The following is a 21433-nucleotide window of genomic DNA, read 5'->3' as shown; positions in this document are numbered from 1 at the left end:
GAAAAAGTGTTTTAAATAAATTGACAGAATGATTTCCCCTGCATATTGTCCTTAATACCGATGTGAATCACCTGTGCCCGCTCCAATGGCATAGACTCCCTCGGACTCTGATTGGCTCCCTGTTCCTATTTATACCCACTCCTATCTGTCCCCTTGTGTCAGTCTGTCTGCGAACCTCAGTTAACACTAGGCAAGCCTTTTACGACCCTGACTCCCACCTGTTTTTTGCTCCCATCTGTCTCCCGGCTACGACCTGTTTTTCGATCCTGACCACGTCTATCCTACTTTCCTGTCTTACGACTCGCTTAAGACCCAACCACATTTTTGCTCTCCTGTCCCGGCTATTGACCCGTTTTCAATTCCAGACACCGCCATCGCTCGCCAGGGAAGATCCACTTCCTGCGTCCAGCAATCTCCAGATCGCAAGCGCAACCTTTTTTCTTCCAATAAAACTTGTGAGAAACGCAACGCAAGTGGGTCCTGTTTCCGTTCCGGTCCTTACATATATTTTCACGAGGGAAAAAAAATTCGAAGGACAGTGATTAACTGCTTTTTTAAGCAAATAAATGGTAAAACCGGAATAGGAGATTGTGCATAATATTATAAGAGCAACAAAATGTTAAAGAGTGTATCATCTCAGAAAAACAAACATTAAAAACATTTGATTCCCCGCCGGAGGGCATTTAGATCCACTACAGTAAAACAAGATTTGCTATCAATCCATTATCACAAGATGAAAAGAAATCATATGAAAAGAAAGTGAAAGAAGTTCTCCCAAAGATGAAAGTAAAGCTCATAAACTCCCAGACAAAAGTCTGGAAATATCGGAGGCCTTGTGACTTGGGCAAGGCAAACACAAAGGAGTCCTTTCAAAATAAAAAAATAAAAGGATAGACAAAAAAAAAAAAAATCACTTTCACGAAATAAAAAAAGTAATTTGTCTTGAAGAGTTCTTGTGACAGCCTTTTCATATCGGCCCAAAAGTCTTGTGTCGATTGATAAAAATCAAATTCGAAACATATTTTGGACAAAAATCGGAATTATTTCCCACTATGACTGAACACGCTATATAAACAAAAAAAACACGATTAACAGGAGCTCCCGATGTATTTCTTTTTTAAGACACGATACAATAAGATTTTGTTTTGCTTATTACAGTTGAGGCCCCGGATAGGACATGTATCCCCCGTATAGCTGGGGATAGCAATCCATGCTAATAAGCTCGGAACCCCCGGTACCCAAGAGGAAAACATACGATAAAAAAAATAAAATCATATGGAAATTACTAATTGCATGTAGTTGTCACGGTTGCCAGGGCGCCCATTTGGCCCCGCCCATGTGGCGCCAGCTGCGGCTCATTGACAGTCTATTTAAGCTCAGTGCTCTCACTCTTTGTTTGTCAGTTCGTCAATGAACCCCTGCCCCGCAAGACGTGGATTCTGACTCAGTCCTGTTGCCTGTTGGTACTTCCTGTCCGGTATTTTTCCCGTTTATTTTTGTCCTGTTTAATATCGGTTTCCAGTTTCGTTCCAGTCTAGTTTGTCCTGTTTAATTTCAATATCCTGTTTTGATATCGATCCTGTCTGTCCCGTCCTGTCCGGAATCGACCCCATCTGTCAGATATCTGCTCGGCCAATTGGTATTGATCTTGTCGGCCTCTGGCTTCCCACCATTCCACGCCAGACTGCTGCCAAACGTGCATGACTCCCCATTTCCCGTAAAATAAAAGGCTTGTGTGAGAAACGTCATGCATTTGGGTCCTGACCCTGTTCCGGTTCTTGACAGTAGTATACAGAGTTTTTATTAAATAATAATAAAAATATAAAGGAAAAATGAAAGCTTTGGTGTGTGACAATTTTATTGAGATATCGGAAGAGGAAGGGCAGCGCCCGCGATCCAGTGCTCGATGGACACGAGAAGCAAGTTGCTCTCGCAATCGGATTGTGATCCGAATACGGAAGTGGATTTTCCGTAGTGGGAGATGGTCAGGAACGGAAAAACAGGTCGATAGCCGGGACAGGAGAGCAAAAACGTGGTCGGGATCACAAACTGGTCGTAAGCCGGGACGGGAGAGCAGACGTGGTCAGGATCACAAACGGGTCGTAAGCCGGGACAGGAGAGGAGACGGGGTTGGGATCAAAACAGGCCATATCTGAAGACAAACGGGGAGATCAGGTACGGACAGGTGCAAAAATGGGTGCAAAAACGGGACAGGCGGGAGTGAGAGTCAAAAAAGCAGAAGTTTGCAGACGGACTGACAACAGGCGAGTGACAGCACTGAGCGGGCACAGGTGATCCAAATCGGTATACATGACAGAATACAGAGGTATTGTGGGAAGTAATTCAGCCAATAGCAAAACCAGCATTTTATGCAACATCGACCAATATCAGAAAGGCATCTTGGAAACTTAACTCATCATAAGTTCGAACACTGCTTCGTTTGAATGTTACACAGTTTTGGGGCATGCAAATAAATTGGTAGATGATGTTGCATAGTGGGGGAAAAGATGTAAAGAGGGGATGGAAAAAAACACCTTATTCCACGAGATAAAGTGAGAATGTGATGAGGCGGAATAGGCGCTAGCCTCTGTGTATCCTGGGGTCTACTGTATCGACGATATCAGGAAAATAATCTCTTTGTGACGTGCCAGATGAACCACCTCGAACCTTTTTCTAAAGCTACAGGTTTGTTTTTTTGTGTTTTTTTCGATAGGGGAGGTATTTCAGACATGATGCATTACAATGGTTATCCTTGTTCACACCTAAACAAACTCTTAGACAAACTCCAGCAGCGATTAAGCTACTTAGCTTAGCGCTGGAGGTGATTATTGGCCAGCTGGCCGAGACAACACACGACACACACGACACAAACGACACACGCTGACAAAGTGTATTTTCGAGCCCCCCACTCTAACAATCGAAACCAATTGCCTAAATCTACAAATGAATGGTCCCAAGATGGTCTGAAATACAAGTACACAAGAGGAGGCTTAAACTCCCAAAAACTGTAACTCTAAAACCAGGTTTTAACCCTAAAAAGGTCTAGCTACATTAGTACCACCAGAATATCCAAATATCAGGGTTTGTACACCTTTTTCGAGGCCAAATTCAAGCATTTTCAAAGCCTTTTTTTCCAACAAAAAGTTGGATTTTGTATTTTGGTGTGAAAGTGGAAGCGGTGTGATCGGTGTGATACATTTTGGACTGTTTTGTTTGATATTTGGCCGGGACGCACGGGGGTGGATTGTTCAGGAGAAGAAGCCTCGGCTGGGACCCAGAGCACGTTTTAGTGAGTGTAAATGGAGGTTTGAGTCGGTAATCTGGATGTTGTATAATAAATGTGTGGATGGTAGTAAGGTGTAAAATTTGGTATGTAATTACTACCAGTGTTCCCTCTAAGCTGCGCACTGCTCGCACATTCTCAGCGCACAAGAAAATCTAGCCAGCGCACATAAATGAGGGCTCAAAATTACTAATTAAGAAGCGACTCAAGTCAAAGTTACAGTGCATGAAGGTTAAAATACACGGGTTCCCCTGACGTTGTGTCCTAAATGCGGTATTTTGAAGTCGAGTCGAAGGAGAACAAAGTTGAGTAAAGTTAGTAGAGTTTGTCAGGGAACCGGCTTCTTCGGCTCGGCTCACTAAAAGGAACCGGCTCTTTCGGGTCCTAAACGGCTCTTCGGGTTGTTTTTGCTTCTTTAATCCCAACATGACCAAATTCTATGTAAAATGATGCACAAAATTACTTAAAGGAAGGGGGGAATAGAACAAAAAAGAAAAAAATACCAAAATGAAAAAGTAGTGAAAAGCTGAGAAAAAAAAGAAACAAAAGAAAGAGAAAAAAAGAAGGAAAAATTTAGAAAAAAGCCAGAAAAAAAGAAAAAGAAATTTAGGAAAAAAGTAAATAGAGAACAAAAAGAAAAAAGTAACAGCTCGGAAAAAAATAAACACAATGAGATTTTTTTGAAGCAATTTTTAAAAAAGTAGAATAAAAAACAAGGAAAAAAGAAGAAAAAGTTTGTGTTGCATTCAAATAATTTCCAATTATATCAAGTGAATCTTGTTGCCAACATTGTACTTCCACTAGAATTGTGATTAAGTACAGTTCTGTATCTTACAACCAACTAAATAAGCCCCCAAAAATGTTAATATTATGCGAACAAATATATCAAGAAATAAAAAGAAATGGATATCTTGTGAAAGAATTGTAAGAACAAACGACGTTTGTAGGCCGTACAACCTTTGCAATAGTACATGAGTCAATTCATTCAAAAGAGAAAAATAATTTTGCATTGCCGGAAACTCAGCAAAATGTAACTTGATGTCATGTTTTGGACATGTTTGATAATTAATTATCTTGCCACATTTGGGATTATGGTTGCTCACTGTTTCTGCTCACCGACTTTGTGTGAACGCTCGGACCCGTGGAAAATTAGAGGGAACATTGCTTACTACCGAAATAGGAAGGTTTTGGTACCATTTCGTGGCTCGGTAGGAAGGTGTAAAATTGGGTATTTACTTCCTACACAAATAGTTTGGTACTACAGTAATCTCTCGGTTATCGCGGTTAATGGGGACCAAATCCACCCGCGAAAAGTAAAAATCCGCGAAGTAGCAACGCCCCTTCAAAAATGCTTAAAAAAAAAATATATATTATTATTTAAAAAAAATTATTTTTTTTTTTAAACCCGCGAAGCTCTGAACCCGCGAACGTGGAACCGCAAAGTAGCGAGGTCCCACTGTATTTGGAATAGTTTTTGTACTATTCTTTGTTCTGATACGGTGAAAAATTTGGTATTTACGTATCACGACAACCAATAAGAGAAAGCTAAAGTTAGCTGCAGACGACACATAGCCAAAAGGGGAATAGTAGGATGTCTTTGCTTTGTTTGTTGAAATGTATAAATGATCCTGGGCAACTCGCATGGGGGCCGTATCCTGTTGGATACACTTAGTTCTGCTGTTAGGAATAAATCAGTAAATCCGCTCCCGTATGGAACTGCCGGCTTCCTGGTAATTTAACCCTCAAAAAGAGCGCGTATAATTGTTGGATGAATGTAGGTCGTGTTTGGTTAATGGAGTCAGATAACTAATTTGGAAATTTTGGTAAACGTTTGGTGCATTCTTATAGTTTTAATTCCAACACTCCTAAGGAAGATATCCAGCGCCGGTGAAAAGAGCGTTGAAATAAAGTCGCTATCTTGCTGCTAGCACATACTTTGTTCTTATCTATGAGCTACCATCTTTTTGTGTCAATGGGCCGCTATAAACTGCCATGAATTCTACCATTCTGCTTTAACAATTTATAAATTGCTGGGTAAGAATGGAGTTCAATACGTAGGACAAAATAGAAAGTACTGTGTGTATAAAAAGCAGAAAAATGAACCAAATTTGGACTCATTTTAACGATAGCTATTCCGTTGAAGCAGTGTGCATTCAATCTTTCAATTGACTGATCTTTTGCTTTTTCATCTCTCATCTCATTAGCTGTACCGCTTATCCTCATTAGGGTCGTGGGGGGCTGGAGCCCATCCCAGCCATCTCCGGGCAGTGGGCAGGGGACATCCTGAACTGGGTGCCAGCCAATCGCAGGGCACACAGGGACAGACAACTCACTCGCTCATTCACACCTAGGGACAATTTGGACCAGCCAATTCATCTGAAATGCATGTTTTTGGAATGTGGGAGGAAACCGGAGTGCCTGGAGGAAACCCATGCAAGCACGAGGAGAACATACAAACTCCGCACAGAAGGTCTGGAGCTGGATTTGAACCCACGCAGGAGGTTCCCAATATATGAACTGTGCCGCACATGCGCTAACCACTGCGCCGCCGTGCGGCTTGTGTTTCCTGTCTAGTATCGTTCCCGTCGATTTTGTCCTGTTTAATTACGATCTCCAGTGTGTGGTATTGTTTGAGTCTATCTTGTCCTGCTTGTTATCGGACTCCAGTCTCCAGTGCCTGATATCAATCCTGTCTGTCCCGTCCCGTCTGGTATCGACCCCATCTGTTCGATATCTGCTCGTGCAATTCGTATCGATCTCATCGGCCACTGGCTTCCTGTCATTCCACGCCAGACTTACGTCTTCCACCCAACGATCGCCGAATCACGGGCGTTCGGGTTAACGTGCATGACTTCCCCATTTCAAGCATTTGGGTTCACCTCTTGTTCCGGTTCTTGACACCTAACCCTAATCCCAAACAAAGTGTACCTTAAACCTGAATCCTAATACCATGTTTCAACCTTAAAAACAATGATCCAAGCAATGGAAGACCACCCAAAAAGTACAGCTAAGAACTTCTGGTCTCCACAAGGAGTGAAAAATATTAAGAAGGTCACAAATACATAAACAGCAACCTCCCCCCTCCTAAATCCTTCATATCTGCTCCGCTGGAGCATGAACGGTCCAAAATTTGTCCCCGATTCCGAAGGGGAATAGACAAGTCACATGCAGCTGTCCCCGACGCTGCATAATAACAACACAACAATCATAACAACCGCACACACGCTCACTATTTGCACGTGGACAGCGGCTCTTTTGATAGAATTGGGATTTTACGAGCCGCCCGCCCCGGGGCTTCATCACGAAGGTCTTGTCTTCCTTTCAATTGATTGGTCGGTGTGTGCGCTCGTCTGGCACTCCTTCACACCGCGTCCTCTGTGCAGAGGCCGAGGGGAGTGGGCTGTTTAAAAGGGACTGCGCTACGTCCTTCGCATTAGCTAGCGTGCGCGGTGCCTGTCTTGGCATGTGTCCGAAACAACGACAACAACAAAAGTAGTGTGCGGGTAGACAACCGGGCGTCTTTCGGACGTCTACCAGACGTCAGATTTTAGGGGAACGCGCTATCGAAAAAGGCCTGTTGTATGTCCTCAGCAGTAGGCAATACACGCAGATCTTGTCTCAGAGTGTGTCCCCACAACAACCGCAAAACTTACAAAAAGGTGCAAGTCAAGGACCAGAAGTCTCTTGGACATCTATCTCACGGACGTCTGAAAGATGTCTTTCGGACATCTACCAGATGTCAGATTTTAAGGGAACGCGCTAACAAAAAATTCCTGTTGTATGTCCTCCGCATTAACTAATACACGCAGATCTTGTCTCAGTGTGTGTGTCCTCAAAACCAGGAAAAATGATAAAACTGTGCAAGTCAAAGAGCATAGGTCTCATGGACATCCACCTTACTGAATTCAGTTACTGACGTCTAACGGACGTCTAACAGACGTCAGATTTTAAGGGAACGCGCTATCGAAAATGGCCTGTTGTATGTCCTCAGCATTAGGCAATACACGCAGATCTTGTCTCAGAGTGTGTCCCCACAATAACAGCAAAAATGATAAAAAGGTGCAAGTCAAGGACATGGAGTCTCTTGGACATCTATCTTGCGGACGTCTGAAAGACGTCTTCCGGACGTATTCTGTATTGAAATGTAATTGTAGAAGTGTAAACACTAGCTAAGCTAACAAAAACCTCAGTAAGAATATTGTAGTCATAGTTGTTATATCAACTTATAACCTAAACCTAATATCTGTAAAGTCACTTTTAGACTAAACTTAGGCATCTTTTCAACCAGTTTTCGCAGAGTGCGAATAAAGTAGCTTTGTTTTGGTTTTGAAACCAAGAAAAGCATTACAAAGTTGTCATTTGTGATCGCCTGGCGACTCATTTCCTCGTGTTTATGCCCTCGGTCTGCCGTGTTTGGCTTGTAAAGCTCCATTACACAACAGTCAGCGGTTTTTCCAACAGGTAAAGTTCAGACCGCCGTCAACTCGTTTAACCCGGCGCTCTTTATTGCTTGTTTGAATTAGCAGCACTTATGCTAGCTCAAAAACGAAATCTTGATTCAAATATAGACCTCTAAGACAAAGTCCTATGCTTGCTGAAAATATTTGGAACAATAAATGTACCCACAATGGGGTCTTTTGTGCGTTTTATTTTGAATAATGACAAGGCAATCTAGAAATCTAGCCATGCCTGGGGGTGAAGACGATAAATCCAACGAGATAGACGTTTTTGTGGAAGACATTTGTCACATCTCGTAAGTCAGCCCAGTCAGGGATAACCAGTGCTGTCTGGAGGACCAGTTTATTTCAAGAGCCCCTAGCAAAAGCACCTAGCAAGAGTAACAAGTAAAATGTGCTAGCAAAACAAGCTTGCGCCAGCAGCCAACAAGAGAAGCTACACAAACAGCAGGGAAAGACCTTTAGCAAAAACGGCTAGCACAAACAGCCAGCATTATCAGCTAGCTGCTAGCATAAAGAGCTAGTATATGCAATGGCAAAAGCCTGTAGCAACAGCAGCTATAGCCCGATCAGCCTTCAAGAGACTCCAGCAAGAGCAGATAGCAAAAGCAGACAAAAAGAGAACCAAATACAAGTAGCTAGCAAAAGAGGCTAACAAAAGCCTGTGGTAAAATTAGCTAGTGCATTCAGAAAAGCTAACACGAAGAGCTCACAAAGATGGCTAGCAAAAGCCTGAGCTAGGGCAGCCAACAAGAAAAGCTAACACAAACAGGTAGCGCAGACGGCTCGCAAAAGCCTATAACAAGTGCAGTTAGAGTGGCTAACAAGAAAATCTAAGACAAAAAGCTAACAGGAGCAAGAACAGCTAACGCAAAGAGGTCGAAAAAGCATCTTGCAAGTGAAGCTAGCTACCAAAAACAGCTACCACAAAATGATAACATGGGCAACTATCAAAATGCTTTTAACAGGGCCAGCTAGAATGAGCTGCCCAGAAAGAAAAGCTAAGGCTAATAATTCTAAGCACTATACTTTCATAATGTGCTATGCTTTTCAGGCAATACTTAAGTTTTCTAAATATAACAATAACCCGTTTTGGGCTTGGATGCTGAAAGGTACATTGAAGAAAACACAAACAGCTAGCCAGACTGCATATCAAAAGCCTCTTATAAGATCAGTCAACAAGAGAAGCTAACCCAAAATGCTAGCAAGAAAAAAAATACTGCCAGGCACGTCAAAAAATACATTTAGCGTAAAAAAGAAGATGCTAATCCTAAATTGGCACACATATCCCATTTTGGGCTAAAATAAAACCAGGCACATATTAAAAAAAATACAGATGACTTAAAAACAGGGAAAAATACTGTAAGAATTTCTATTTTCTGTCGTCGAGAGAAGGCAAGACACAAAGTTCTTCGGGCGCCAACACTAAAATTAGCGCTCGGCAGAAAAACGGCGTGAAGGTGAGAAGCATCCTCAGCAGTCACGAGGTCAAAAAGAGAGAATGGCTATACAGATTGCTCTTTGTGGCTATTTACGGAGGCCATGACTCGGCGCTTTTGGCAACAGCGACTCGGCCATTAAGAAGATTAGCGCCTTTCGTGTTTTCATTCGACACTTTGGGAGGAATTTCAAAATAAAGTTCAGCATTTTCCTGCCAATAACATATCATGAACGTTTTATTTCATTTACGGAAACTCGATCGATTTGTAGGACTACAAACATGGAGCCTTGGTCTGCCCTTAGGTGATATTGATATTTAAAAGTAAATAAATAAATTCTCCAGATTTCAATTGTCACGAACCAGAACAGGATCAGGACCCAAACGCGTGACGTTCTCACACAAGCTTTTTATTTTACGGGAAATGGGGAGTCATGCACGTTAGGCAGCGGTCTGGCGTGGAAGCCAGAGACCGATGAGATCGACACCAATTGCACGAGCAATTATCGGACAGATGGGGTTGATACCGGACAGGACAGGACAGACAGACAGGATATCGAAAATAAACAGGACAAACAAGACGGGAACGAAAACTGGAGAGAATAATAAACAGGACAAAAATGGACGGGAACGAAACTGGAAACCGGTATTAAACGGGACAAAAATAAACGGGAACAATACTGGAATGGAAATACTAACAGGAAAACAGGATTGAGTCAAAACCCACGTCTTGCGGAGCTGAGGTTAGTTGACGGACTGACAAACGAAGAGTGAGAGCATTGAGCTTAAAAAGACGGAAAGCCAATCTGTTAATGAGCCGCAGCTGGCGCCACATGGGCGGGGCTAATTGGGCACCATGGCAACTGTGACACCAAATATGAATTCAGCAACAATTAAAATGGAAATGAATACACACAAATATGAACAAATCAACAAAAATAAATAAATAAATAAACAAAAAAATAAATAAAATTTGAGAAAATAGATAGAACTTTGAGTACGTACAATATCAATGAATGGATCGATAATTCAATCAATAAATAAGAAATATATTAATAAATGAAAATAGGAATAGATATAGAAAATAAATCTCAACATTTGAATACAACAATAACCTTAATGGAAATGAACTGTCAGGACCAGAACGGAAACAGGACCCACTCGTGTAACGTTTCCCACAGTTTTATTGGGAAGAAGGGAAAGGATTGCGCTCACGATCCGGGGATTGCTGGACAAGGAAAGCAGGTCGTTATGAACGCGGAAGTGGGACTTCCGTGGCGAGTGATGGCGGTGTCGGGAGCGGAAAAAACGGGTCAGTAGCCGGGATAGAAGAGCAAAAACGTGGTAGGGATTGGAAACAAGTCGAAAGCCAGGAGAGGAGAGGAGACGTGGTCGATATCAAAAACGGGTCGTTATTCGGGATGGGAGAACAGACGTGGTCGAGATCAAAACAGATCTTAGCGGGAGACAAACGGGAGCAAAAGACGGGACAGGCGAAAAAAGGCTTGCCGTGTAAAAACCGAGATTCGCAGACAGACTGACAAAATGGGACTGACGGGACAGAGTTTAAATACTGAAACTGAGCCAATCTGTCAATGAGCTGCAACAATTGTGTTTCCTTTTAATGGAAGCATTTACAAAATAACAACAATGATCAATAATTCAATAAAAGTATTGATGCTAGCTTGAGTCGCCGGCCTGATCGGAAGCGACGCAGCTAGCCGTTGTTTAGGGGGAAGCGGTCGCAGACGTGTCAAGACCAGAATGGAAACAGGACCCACTTGCGTTGTATTCCTCACAAGTTTTATTGGAGGACGATGCGGTGTTCGCTGGATGCGGGAAGAAAGTCGCTCTGGTACTCAGAAGTGGATCTTCCGTGGCGAGCGATGGCGGTGTCAGGGACGGAAAAAGCGGGTCGGTAGCCGGGACAGGAGAGGAAAAACGTGGTCAGGGTCAGAAGCACGTCGTAAGCCAGAATAGGAGCGAAGACGTAGTCTGGGACAAAAGAGGTCGAAAGCCGAGACGGGAGAGCAGACGAGGTCGAAGCTGGGGACAGGCGGGAGCAAAAAACGGAACAAGTGGGAGTGAGGGTCGAAAAAAACGCTTGCCTAGTATACACTGAGGTTCGCAGACGGACTGACAACAGGGGATTGACAGGAGTGGGTTTAACTAGGGACAGTGGGCCAAACAGATTCCAAGGCAGTTGGCGCCAAAAGAGCGAACACAGCTTAGTCACATCAGTAATCATGACAAGACGTTCAGGAAACGGAAGCTCGGACTGAGTCGAAGAAGGGGGGGCGCTATGCCGCCACGTGCAACCAATTACAGAGCAGAAGGCTTTTTAACCCCGCCCGCCCGACGGCGTTCTCACGTCCCGACAGGAAGTGGGCTTTATCGGCTCGCCGGTCCTTTCCTGTCCCGTCGAGTGCTGCAAAATGCTTTTAATCGGATACTGAATTGTCTTGTCAAAAAAAAGACTACTACTGCATACAGTAAATAAAAGGGAACAACTAATTATTAAAACATTTGAGGAACATTTTGAAAAAAGTCAGAGAAATACAAAATGATACAAAAAAAAGAAGTTCAAATAAAATGAACAAATATAAAATATAGTAGTACATTCATAAAAAAGATTTGAAAAAATAATCAAGAGAAAAAAAATAATTAAAGCAAAAAGTAATCATATTTAAATCGAAAAAATGAATAGGACTAATTAAAAACGATAACAAATATTTAAAATGATATATAAAACTATAAGTGGAAAATGAAAAAGAATAGAATTAAATAAGACGAAATAAAATTAAAAAGTAAAAACATGTTTTACAGTTAAAAAAGTGTTTTAAATCAAACGAAAATACAAAAAATAGTTGTATATAAATAAAAAAATATTTTAACAAATGATCAAATGAAAAAATAAATTAAAACAAATAATCAAAAAGTTATAGTATACAAACAGAAAATAAATAAGACCAGTGAAAACGATAACAACTATTTAAAAATAAAATACTAATATATAAATGTAAAATATTTATGGATTTGAAAATAGAAAATAATTAAATAAGATGAAATCAAATAATGAAAAATGAAAATGATCTAAAAAATAATCAATCAAAACAAGATAGAAAAGACATGTTTTACATTTAGAAACACAAAATAATGTAAAAATATGTTTTAAAAATAACACAGTAAAATAAAAAAAAAAATAAAGATGAAAAAAAAGTACAAGAATTTTTTTTAAAAAAATCAAGTTCAAAATATTCAACAAGTTAGAAGATTAAGATCAAAATAAAAACAAAAAAAACATTTAAGGAAAAACAGAAAAAAAGAACCTGTTGTATATGATAAATACATGAAAAGTTAGAAATTAATAAAAATATAAAAGATAAAAATAGAAGAACATTATTCTTAAACAAAATAATGAACACAAAAAAACAAAGTTGAATGGATTTTTTATACATCAATCAAAACAAAAAAGACAATAGTTTAAAACATTTTTTAAGATGTAAAATGACATAAATGAAACTAGAAATATTCTATTCAAAAAACAAACAACTGCTGCAGCCATGTAAGACGAGCTAATAAGTCAAAATGATAGCAGAAACAACCAAACTCCTTCAGGGGACAGAAGCCTTTTGCTAGGAGCCCTCGTCCCAGAACAAAAAAAGAAATAAATGAGGCTCTTTAACTCCACCCGGGGGAGTAAAAGCACACATGAAACCCCACCCACACATTTGCATATTACCCTATTTTTATTACAGTGTATATTTTACGTAGCACTATTTAAATACTCTATAGAAAAACATTATATTGGGTATTTTTGTATTCTATATCTATTTATTATTTTATTTTTCAACACAAGGATACTGCTGGAAGTGTGAATTTCCCTACGGAGATGAATAAAGTATCTATCTATCTATCTATCTATCTATCTATCTAGACATCCATCCACCTATCTCTATCTATCTAGACATTTATCTCTATCTATCTAGACATCTATCTCTCTAGACATCTATCTCTCTAGACATCTATCTAGACATCCATCCATCTATCTAGACATCTATCTCTATCAATCTAGACATCTATCTATCTACATAAGTCATTAGAAGAAAGTAGCCAATGTCCGCCCTCCCCCCGTTGACGTAATGAACTTATGGAAGACAATTTGAGGACAGCTGTCGGACCGACAGGGAAGCTTACAGCTGCTCTTCGATCAATAACTTTTAGTTTCGCTCGATCGCATCAGAAGCTTCTTCTTCTTCTTCTTCTTTTTGTAACTTTTGTTTTCTTCTTCCTGTTCCTGTCGCGGAGAGCAAGCACCAAAGAGATGCTCTCAACAGGGAAGAAAAAGGCACTCGCATTTTTGCCCCGGAGCTGAAAAACGGCTTAAAAATCTCCACCGCCCCCCCGAACCCCCTCGTATTTTGTGCCTGCCTCCCAAAAGCGGAGGGGGCGAGAAGCCATTCTTTTGGACCGGCTTTAAAAAAAAGGGTTCAACTCAAAATTGATAAAAAATTATGTCTAGAACTCTTTTCAGATTTAATTGATGAATTTCTTCTGATTGGAACAAATTGCTCCAAGCTAGCGGTCACTATGCTACCCAGTTTGTTTTGATTCAGAGACCAGGACTGCGAATCCCCCACTCGGCTGTTTGACTGACAGGATAGCGTCAGCCTATCACCGCCAGGCACAAACGCAGCCACACCCACCCGACACAGAGTGCCCTCCCTAATTTGTCCCTGCTGTCTAACAGAACACAATACACGATACAATATCAATGACAATAAAGACTAAATCAATTCAATTCACCCACCCAAACACTATCTTATCAATCTTAATCTGTAAATCTAAATATATCTAAACTACTTGATCAATCACGATTTTTGTGTGCGTGTGTGTGTGTGTGTTAGTGGTCCCCCTTTTTGGCTACCATGCATCACACTAGGATGTAAGTCCCCTGATTTGAGTAAAATCAGAATAATTAGGCGAATAACATTTTTTAAACTACACGTCTTAAGACTTTGGTATTTACTGTACCCTTTCATTTTTCTTCAATAATAATAATAATAATAATAATAATAATAATAATTTCCTTTGTATTGTCATTCTTTGTAACAATGTACACAGAACGAAATGTCGATACATCTGACCCGTTGTAGCGAGTCGATGCAGCCGCAGCCAGAGGGCGCCGCCATTATACCAATTAGGTATGTCTCGGTCGAGGCGCAAACCAGCGACCTCCCAGTCTCAAAGCGGGCACACTACCATCTGCAAAGTCCCCCATTCCATATCGCAGAATGGCTGTCCCCATTTCAAGCCATAAACGTGTGTGTGTGTGTGTGTGGATTATAGGCTCCAAAATGGCTGAACCGATTTCCGCGAAAATTGACACAGTAGTACTTTAGGCGTTTGAGAGTGTCTTTAGCTGGGTTTCGTGTCAAAGGACCCCCGATAGATACCGACAGAATCAATTACCGTCTGCTTTCATGCACAAGAGGCTGTGGAGCTCGGCCATAGTGCTCTTTGGCACCCCCTAGCGGCTCCCTGATGCTTTTTCAACAAACCACCTCACTCAGGTAGAATGCCCGGCAACCCCAAACCCAGCAACGCCGGTCCATTATGCTTGTGAAGACTATTTTGGGACTGAATTTGGTCCAGGATCGGACGGGCAGAACACAACTGATCTATTTTTGGACTAATTCATGTCTAAAACAAACTGGGGTAGATTCAGCCCCAAATTTGACTTCAAATGGCCGTCCAGTGCTAAAGGAAAAAGGCAAGAGTGTTTTTTATGAGAAATCTATACGAACAAGACCGGGTTCAAGCGTTTTTCGCCGCCAATATTTTCTCATGTGACCCGAAATTCCGCTGAGCCGTACTGTCCAAGCCCGGAGGTGTTATTCCTTCTCGACAAAGGCTCCGTTTTTGTACTCAGGTTGGAAAGCCGGTCTCGGGGAATAAACCAGCTTCGGAAATAGATCTTTTGAGGAGAAACCAAAGACAGTAGCCCCCTGGGATACAGCGGCCTTGCCTTATGACGGCTTTCACTTTAGAGCGCAGGCGTTAAAGCGGCGGCCCGCAGGCCGGACCGGGGGCCGCCAATGGATTCAATCCGGCCAGCGAGACGATGGGGAGAAAAGTGTAGTGGGAAAAAGATTGAACTGCGGTTTAAAAGATCTCACAAAAGCCAGGTGCCACTCACAAAAGGGACTAGCAACTGGAGCTCTCTCTCACTCTTTCGCCCTCCAAGTACAAAAATGATACTCTGGAAAGAACACAATTATTCAACTGCAAAAATACTACAAGCATAAAACTGCAGTAATACTACCAAAATACTACAAAATTTATACTAAGAAAATACTATAGTAAAAAACTCCAAAATAAAATACTAAAGAAATACAAAAAAATCTGACTTCATAAATACCACAAAAATACAACTAAAGTAAAACTACAAAAATACTACAAATACAAAGATGATACTCTGGAAATAACACAAAAAATCAACTGCAAAAATACTCCAAATATAAAACTGCAGTAATAGTACAGTAATACTGCAAAAATACTCCAAAATTGTACTATGAAAATATTTCTGTAAAAAAACTAAAAAATACTCCAAAATAAAAGTACAGTAATACTTTAAAATACTGCAGAAATACTTCAAAAATCTGACTGCATAAATACCCCAAAAATATAACTAAAGTAAAAGTACAAAAATACAACAAATACAAAGATGATACTCTGGAAATAACACAATTATACAACTGCAAAAATACTCCAAAAATAAAACTGCAGTAATACTACAGAAATACTACAAAAATACAACTATAGTAATACTAGAGATATATTACAATCATTTCACTATAGAAATACAACAAAAAGACTTTGGCGGAAATACTTCAAAGAAGTACTAGAAATTTGAATGGACTGAATCTTTTCAAACTCGTGGAGTATTTCCTTCCCATTTTTGTTTTTTCCTTCTTTTGTTTAATACATCGGTTTGTGTCATTTAGACCTCTCTTGTCCTTCATTAAGGAAGATGTTTTTTAAAGAGCTAACAATTTAGGGGGCCCAAAGCCGGCTTGTTACGCCCATGCAAATATTTATTATAAAGTAATCAGGGATAATAAATGAAAATATTCTTGGTGTTAGATTAAATGGAGACATGATGCCCAAAGGACACAGACAGACACAATGTCCTCTCGAGACGAAACAAGAAATCACGCATTGCACGTAAACGCACCCAAAAAAGGAACACAAGACTCACCTCAACGCCACCTTCACGCAGCAGTCCCCTAAACTCGCCATTGTCTCCTTTGGGCTCCCACGCGTGATCGTGGAAGGTATTAAAACGTCCCCGCGAGTCTCTGCGAAGGACGTCGAAGAGACGTCGAAACGGCGTCAGCGGCTGCACGTCCAGCGTTGCCCGATTCCGGTTGGTTTCCTCATTTTCTTCCGCCACGATTGCAGACGGGATCTGTGCGTGGATTCCAGTGTTCATTCCACGGAGGTCGCATTTTGCGGGACGCACATGTGGACGCCGAGACGCTCCACGCAAGATGATTGAGAAGAGAGACCATGAACTCAACGGGAGGTTGATGCATTCAGGGAGTGTTGGGATTTTTGGCTTCGCTTCCGCGTCGCAACGAATCCGGTGGTTTATATCCATACGTAGCCGTGTTTTTAAATTCTAAATATTTTATTCTATTAAATTTCGTTATATATTCAACACTTTAGCGTCCAAAACGTAACTTTAGATGCAAAAAATATAAATACTACTGTTAAAACTTCATTTTCTCCGCAATTACTCATTTGAAGAGTAACGATGGTGAGCATTGAACCCTGAAAACACATAATTAAGTATAACTGACTTTTCCCAAAAATCGAAAGTTAAAACAATAAGAAAAGGTACAGTAAAGTCAATAGGAAACTGGTGCGTTCAAAGAAAGTGGGATATTTGGATGAACTGGCGTTTCGCAATTAATTAGGTCGGTTTTTTTTAAAGACACCAGCCTTTTTTGCAATGAATTGTAATATTCATCATGTTATAACGAGTATTTTTGAAAAGTCATATTTTATATAGCAAGCATAGGAAGCCAGATTAAAAAACTATCAAAACAAAGTCTCATTTGTGGTCTGTGTAGCCATTTGAGACCCCCTGTGATCAAGGGCATCACAACTAAATTTGACTTGACAAAACTTTATTTTCGATCACCTTTTTAAGTAAATAAATGACCTTTACAAACATAAATCGGAATTAACTAACTCAACTGCTCAAATAATAATACAATGTTTAAGACATTGAGAAGTCTCATCTCATCTCATTAGCTGTACCGCTTATCCTCAGTAGGGTCGCGGGGGTGCTGGAGCCCATCCCAGCAATCATCGGGCAGTGGGCAGGGGACACCCTGAACTGGTTGCCAGCCAATTGCAGGGCACACGGGGACAGACAACTCGCTCGCTCATTCACACCTAGGGACAATTTGGACCGGCCAATCCACCTGAAATGCATGTCTTTGGAATGTGGGATAAATATTTAGCATTGTACGTACCAAAACGGAATGATACATTAAGAAAATAGTTCTATTAAAACTACATTTTCTACTACTTTGTTTGTAAATACAAAATGTTATAATGAAAGAAATAGTAGTTAAAGTAGTGATATTCTCAAACACAAACCTGATTTATCAAAAATGCATTAACACATAATAATAATAATAATAATAATAATAATAATAGAAGAATGTTAAATCATCGAGAAGCGGGACGTATAGTTAAATTAACGGGAGGTTGGTGCGTTCATGGATAATCTGGATTTTTGGCTTCGCTGCCATGCCGTGTCAAATTATGTCGCTATATTTATATAAAGTTTGATGAGTTGTCTGTGTTTTTTTTCTTCTAAAGCTTGGTTTTGTTCGAATTATTCACAAAGTTTCATTCATTTTTCAGTGGTTTATTGGTGGTAGTTTAGTGGATTTAAGGAGAGTGGGAATGAGCTGGCGTGTCGCAACAAATTTGATCATTATTTTTAAAAACAATTTTAATTGTTTTTATCTTTAAAGGGTTGGTTTTGCTCAATACATTGATATATACATGTTATACGGAAAATATTTCATACCGGAACATAACACAGTAAATACCGCACATAGAAAGTAAAACAAAGCTGACAACACAAATTATTTTACAATTGAATACGTTATTTATGTCATTTACAATAATATACATGAATTAGGACAACTTCACTGCCCCAAATTAAAAATAAAACGTTGAGACGTTCGCAAGCACGACAGTTCAGTAAAGTCAACAGAAGTGGTGCGTTCCAGGACATTCTGTGCTTTTAGTTTCGCTGGCATGTCGTAGCAAATTCGGTCGTTATTTTTTGAAGTTGAATCAGTTGCCAGTGCTTTTAGCGTAGAACGTTGTTTTGGTCAAAATGAGTTATTCTTTTTCATTAATTTTCTTTTTACTCGTCCTGTCAAAATTGATTTTAAATAGTCTACTCAGCATTTTTTATTTATACTGGAACAAGTTATTTTCAATAGTACATACAGAAAGTCAAATAAAACTTTCCCATTTCCCACCACATTTTACGTAATGGGTGAGATTTTTTTTAAACACAAAACAGATTTTTTTTTCAACTCCTCTGTCCCAAAAAAAAGAAAAAGAAAAAAGGTTAAACTTCGAGAAGCAACACCAAATACTCAACGGGATGTTGATGCGTTCATTGACAATAGGGAACTTTTTGGGCTTATAAAGAGGGTTTTTTTCCTTCTTTTTTCGAAGTTTTCAAACATAATTCTAAATACAGAAACAAAAACTGTTCTATTAAAACTACATTTTGGAGCACTTTGTTTGCAAGGACCCATTTTAATAGAAATAATAATAAGTAGTGACTTTTATGACAACTCCACTGTCCCCAAAAATAGAATGTTAAAACATAGAGAAGCGTAAACGCAACAGGAGGTCGGTGCGTTCATAGACAATCAGGATTTCCGGGCTCACACATTTTAATTGATACATTTTTTTAGGGTTAGATTCGTCGCCAGCAAATCCAGAGTGACTAATCAGGAAGAACAGGGGATTTCTGGCTTATGACAGGGTCGAGTGGATGAGAAATATAATTTCAACATGTATCTGTCACTTGCACTATCTAACCTTACTTGTTCATTAATTCTCTAGTCAGCTATTTGGCCACATTCAGCGCAACAGATGAGGTGAGTTTTTCACCATCTGGGGGAATTCTCTCTGCCCAAATTTGAAGTTGGTTTGGCCCACGACCACTCTTCTTTTCTGTAGCGGTAAAATGAACACAGAAAAGCGTGTGTAAAATGATTCGGGTATGGTAAGGTGCTGGTTAGAACCGAAAAAGGCAGGAAAAGAAACACGTTAAAAGAAGGACTGTTATCATTCATTTCACTCACCTTACCCTTTTTGCCTGTCATCGGTGTGTCCTCGATAGTGTGTTGTGCTACGTTTTTGCAGAATTTAGCAGTTAACTGTATTTACTGGGTAGCTCCTCACACACAAATAAACTCGTTGTGAACGGAATTCAGTTTTTTTGCCTTTTCAGATTGTTTGTGTTGCTTCTATTCATATACTGTATGAAAAATTATGATGTAACTATATGCACAAAATACTTTTGGGGACAAATAAAGGCCAAAAAAAGACAACAATTAAAAAAGAAACAACAGGGGGAAATAATAGGATACATGCAAACAGAGAAAAAAAAGAAGAAACAATAATAAAGGCAGAAAAAAGAATAAAAGGGTAGAAAAGTCAAAAGAATACAAGAAAAATGAGAAAGGGGAAGGGAAGAGCAGGAAAAAAATAAAAAAGGGAAAACATGGTGGGAAAAAAGCTAAAAAGCAGGTCCTCTTAGATATAACCTCCTCACAGATGCCTACCGTGTAATTGGGCTGGCATATAAGTTCCTGTTGAGCCTTTCCTGTACTCAGGTTGCGTGTGAGTCAAGCTTCTCTGCTTTAAAATGTGTGACAACCATTTTAAAGAAAAGCTCCCCGTCTTCATGCTGATGTAGACTGAAAAGGAAATTCTTACGCCTGGGGTTGGTTTACACCAAATATTTCGAGTGATACGTAGTACAACAAAGTGGGATACTGAAAGTCATCTAGGCCATCTTAAACAAAATAAACCAATATTTACTGGAAACCGTTTTAAATTGACTGGAACGACCAATGTAAAAAAGCTGAATTTCAACTCAAGTAAATAAATAAATACTCAGAGGTATTTGAAACAATGTAACAGAAATTATGTTTTAGATAAACTGCAACAACAATGGTACAAAAACAGACAGTTTTAAAGAAAATTATTTTTAAAAGGATCATACAAATACTTGAACTATTATGTAATTCTACTGAGGTATCTTGAACAAGGTAACACATCTGATGTATAAACCGTATCTGAAATCCATGTAAAATGTTCAAAAGCATGTGATGTAAAATCGGAGTGAGAAAAAAAAAAAATCTAAATTACCTACAGCAATCCAAACATTTGACTTACCGAATTTTCCAAACTAAGTCACACCTAAAAACTGCATATAGTCCAGAAATTTGAAAGTGTGCCTTGTACATTATAAACCCACTGTCTCTTAACGATGACATTTATGAGTTGTTTTAATTTTGTTGATTTCAAATATCTTTCTGCTTATTGTTCATGTAGATGGATAGATACTTTATTCATCCCCGTAGGGAAATTCACACTTCCAGCAGTATCCTTTTGTTGTTTATTAACAGGCTGGCCTCGGGGTGCTGTGTTGTAGTTTAGCAACAGCGGAGTGGATGACGTCACACGCTAGGCCAAAGGTTCGATGTCCCTGCAGCAGATGGAAATCTTTGTGCCCAGGGTTACACCACCTCGTGTTCACATAGATAGCGAATCCGCCTCATCTCCTCTTCCCGCAGGCTTTTGTGTCTCCGTCCCTAACAGCTCCACGTTAACGTCCGGGATGCTAGACGTGAGCCACGTTTCTGTAAAACACAGCACACTGCACTCCCTGTACGCTTTGATGTTTTTCACCAGCACAGCCAGTTTGTCGGTCTTATTTAGTACCATGATTACGGATGGTACCGAAGATTTATAACGCTGCCAGCCGCTTAGCCTTAGCTCCGGCTCTGCATCCACGATAGGGCCCCCTCATCACGCCAGCACGAGAAGTCTTCAGGGCAAGGAGTTGATTCCTCGAATAAACGCATTTTTGTGCGTTAAAAGCCATAACGATAGGATAGAAAGTTATCCAAAGTG

The 21433-nt window shown here is 40.0% G+C and overlaps 1 protein-coding gene across 2 annotated transcripts in view; it reads right to left on the bottom strand.

Annotated features, from left to right (window-relative positions):
- Positions 1–16750, bottom strand: part of kif21b (kinesin family member 21B) — a 97787-nt gene extending 81037 nt beyond the window's left edge. For both annotated transcript variants that reach the window (XM_088337746.1, XM_088337747.1), the window contains exon 1: positions 16440–16750. In XM_088337746.1, coding sequence (XP_088193872.1) covers positions 16440–16480 — 41 coding nt within the window. In that variant the 5' untranslated portion in view covers positions 16481–16750. The remainder of the gene's footprint in view (positions 1–16439) is intronic.
- Between the last annotated feature and the right edge of the window lie 4683 nt (positions 16751–21433).

Source organism: Urocampus carinirostris, chromosome 6 (assembly GCF_059441175.1).
Source record: "Urocampus carinirostris isolate Australia breed hairy pipefish chromosome 6, RoL_Ucar_1.0, whole genome shotgun sequence".
Lineage (NCBI taxonomy): Eukaryota > Metazoa > Chordata > Actinopteri > Syngnathiformes > Syngnathidae > Urocampus > Urocampus carinirostris.
The sequence above is the reverse complement of the archived record's forward strand: the minus strand, read 5'-3'. Positions and strand labels throughout refer to the sequence as shown.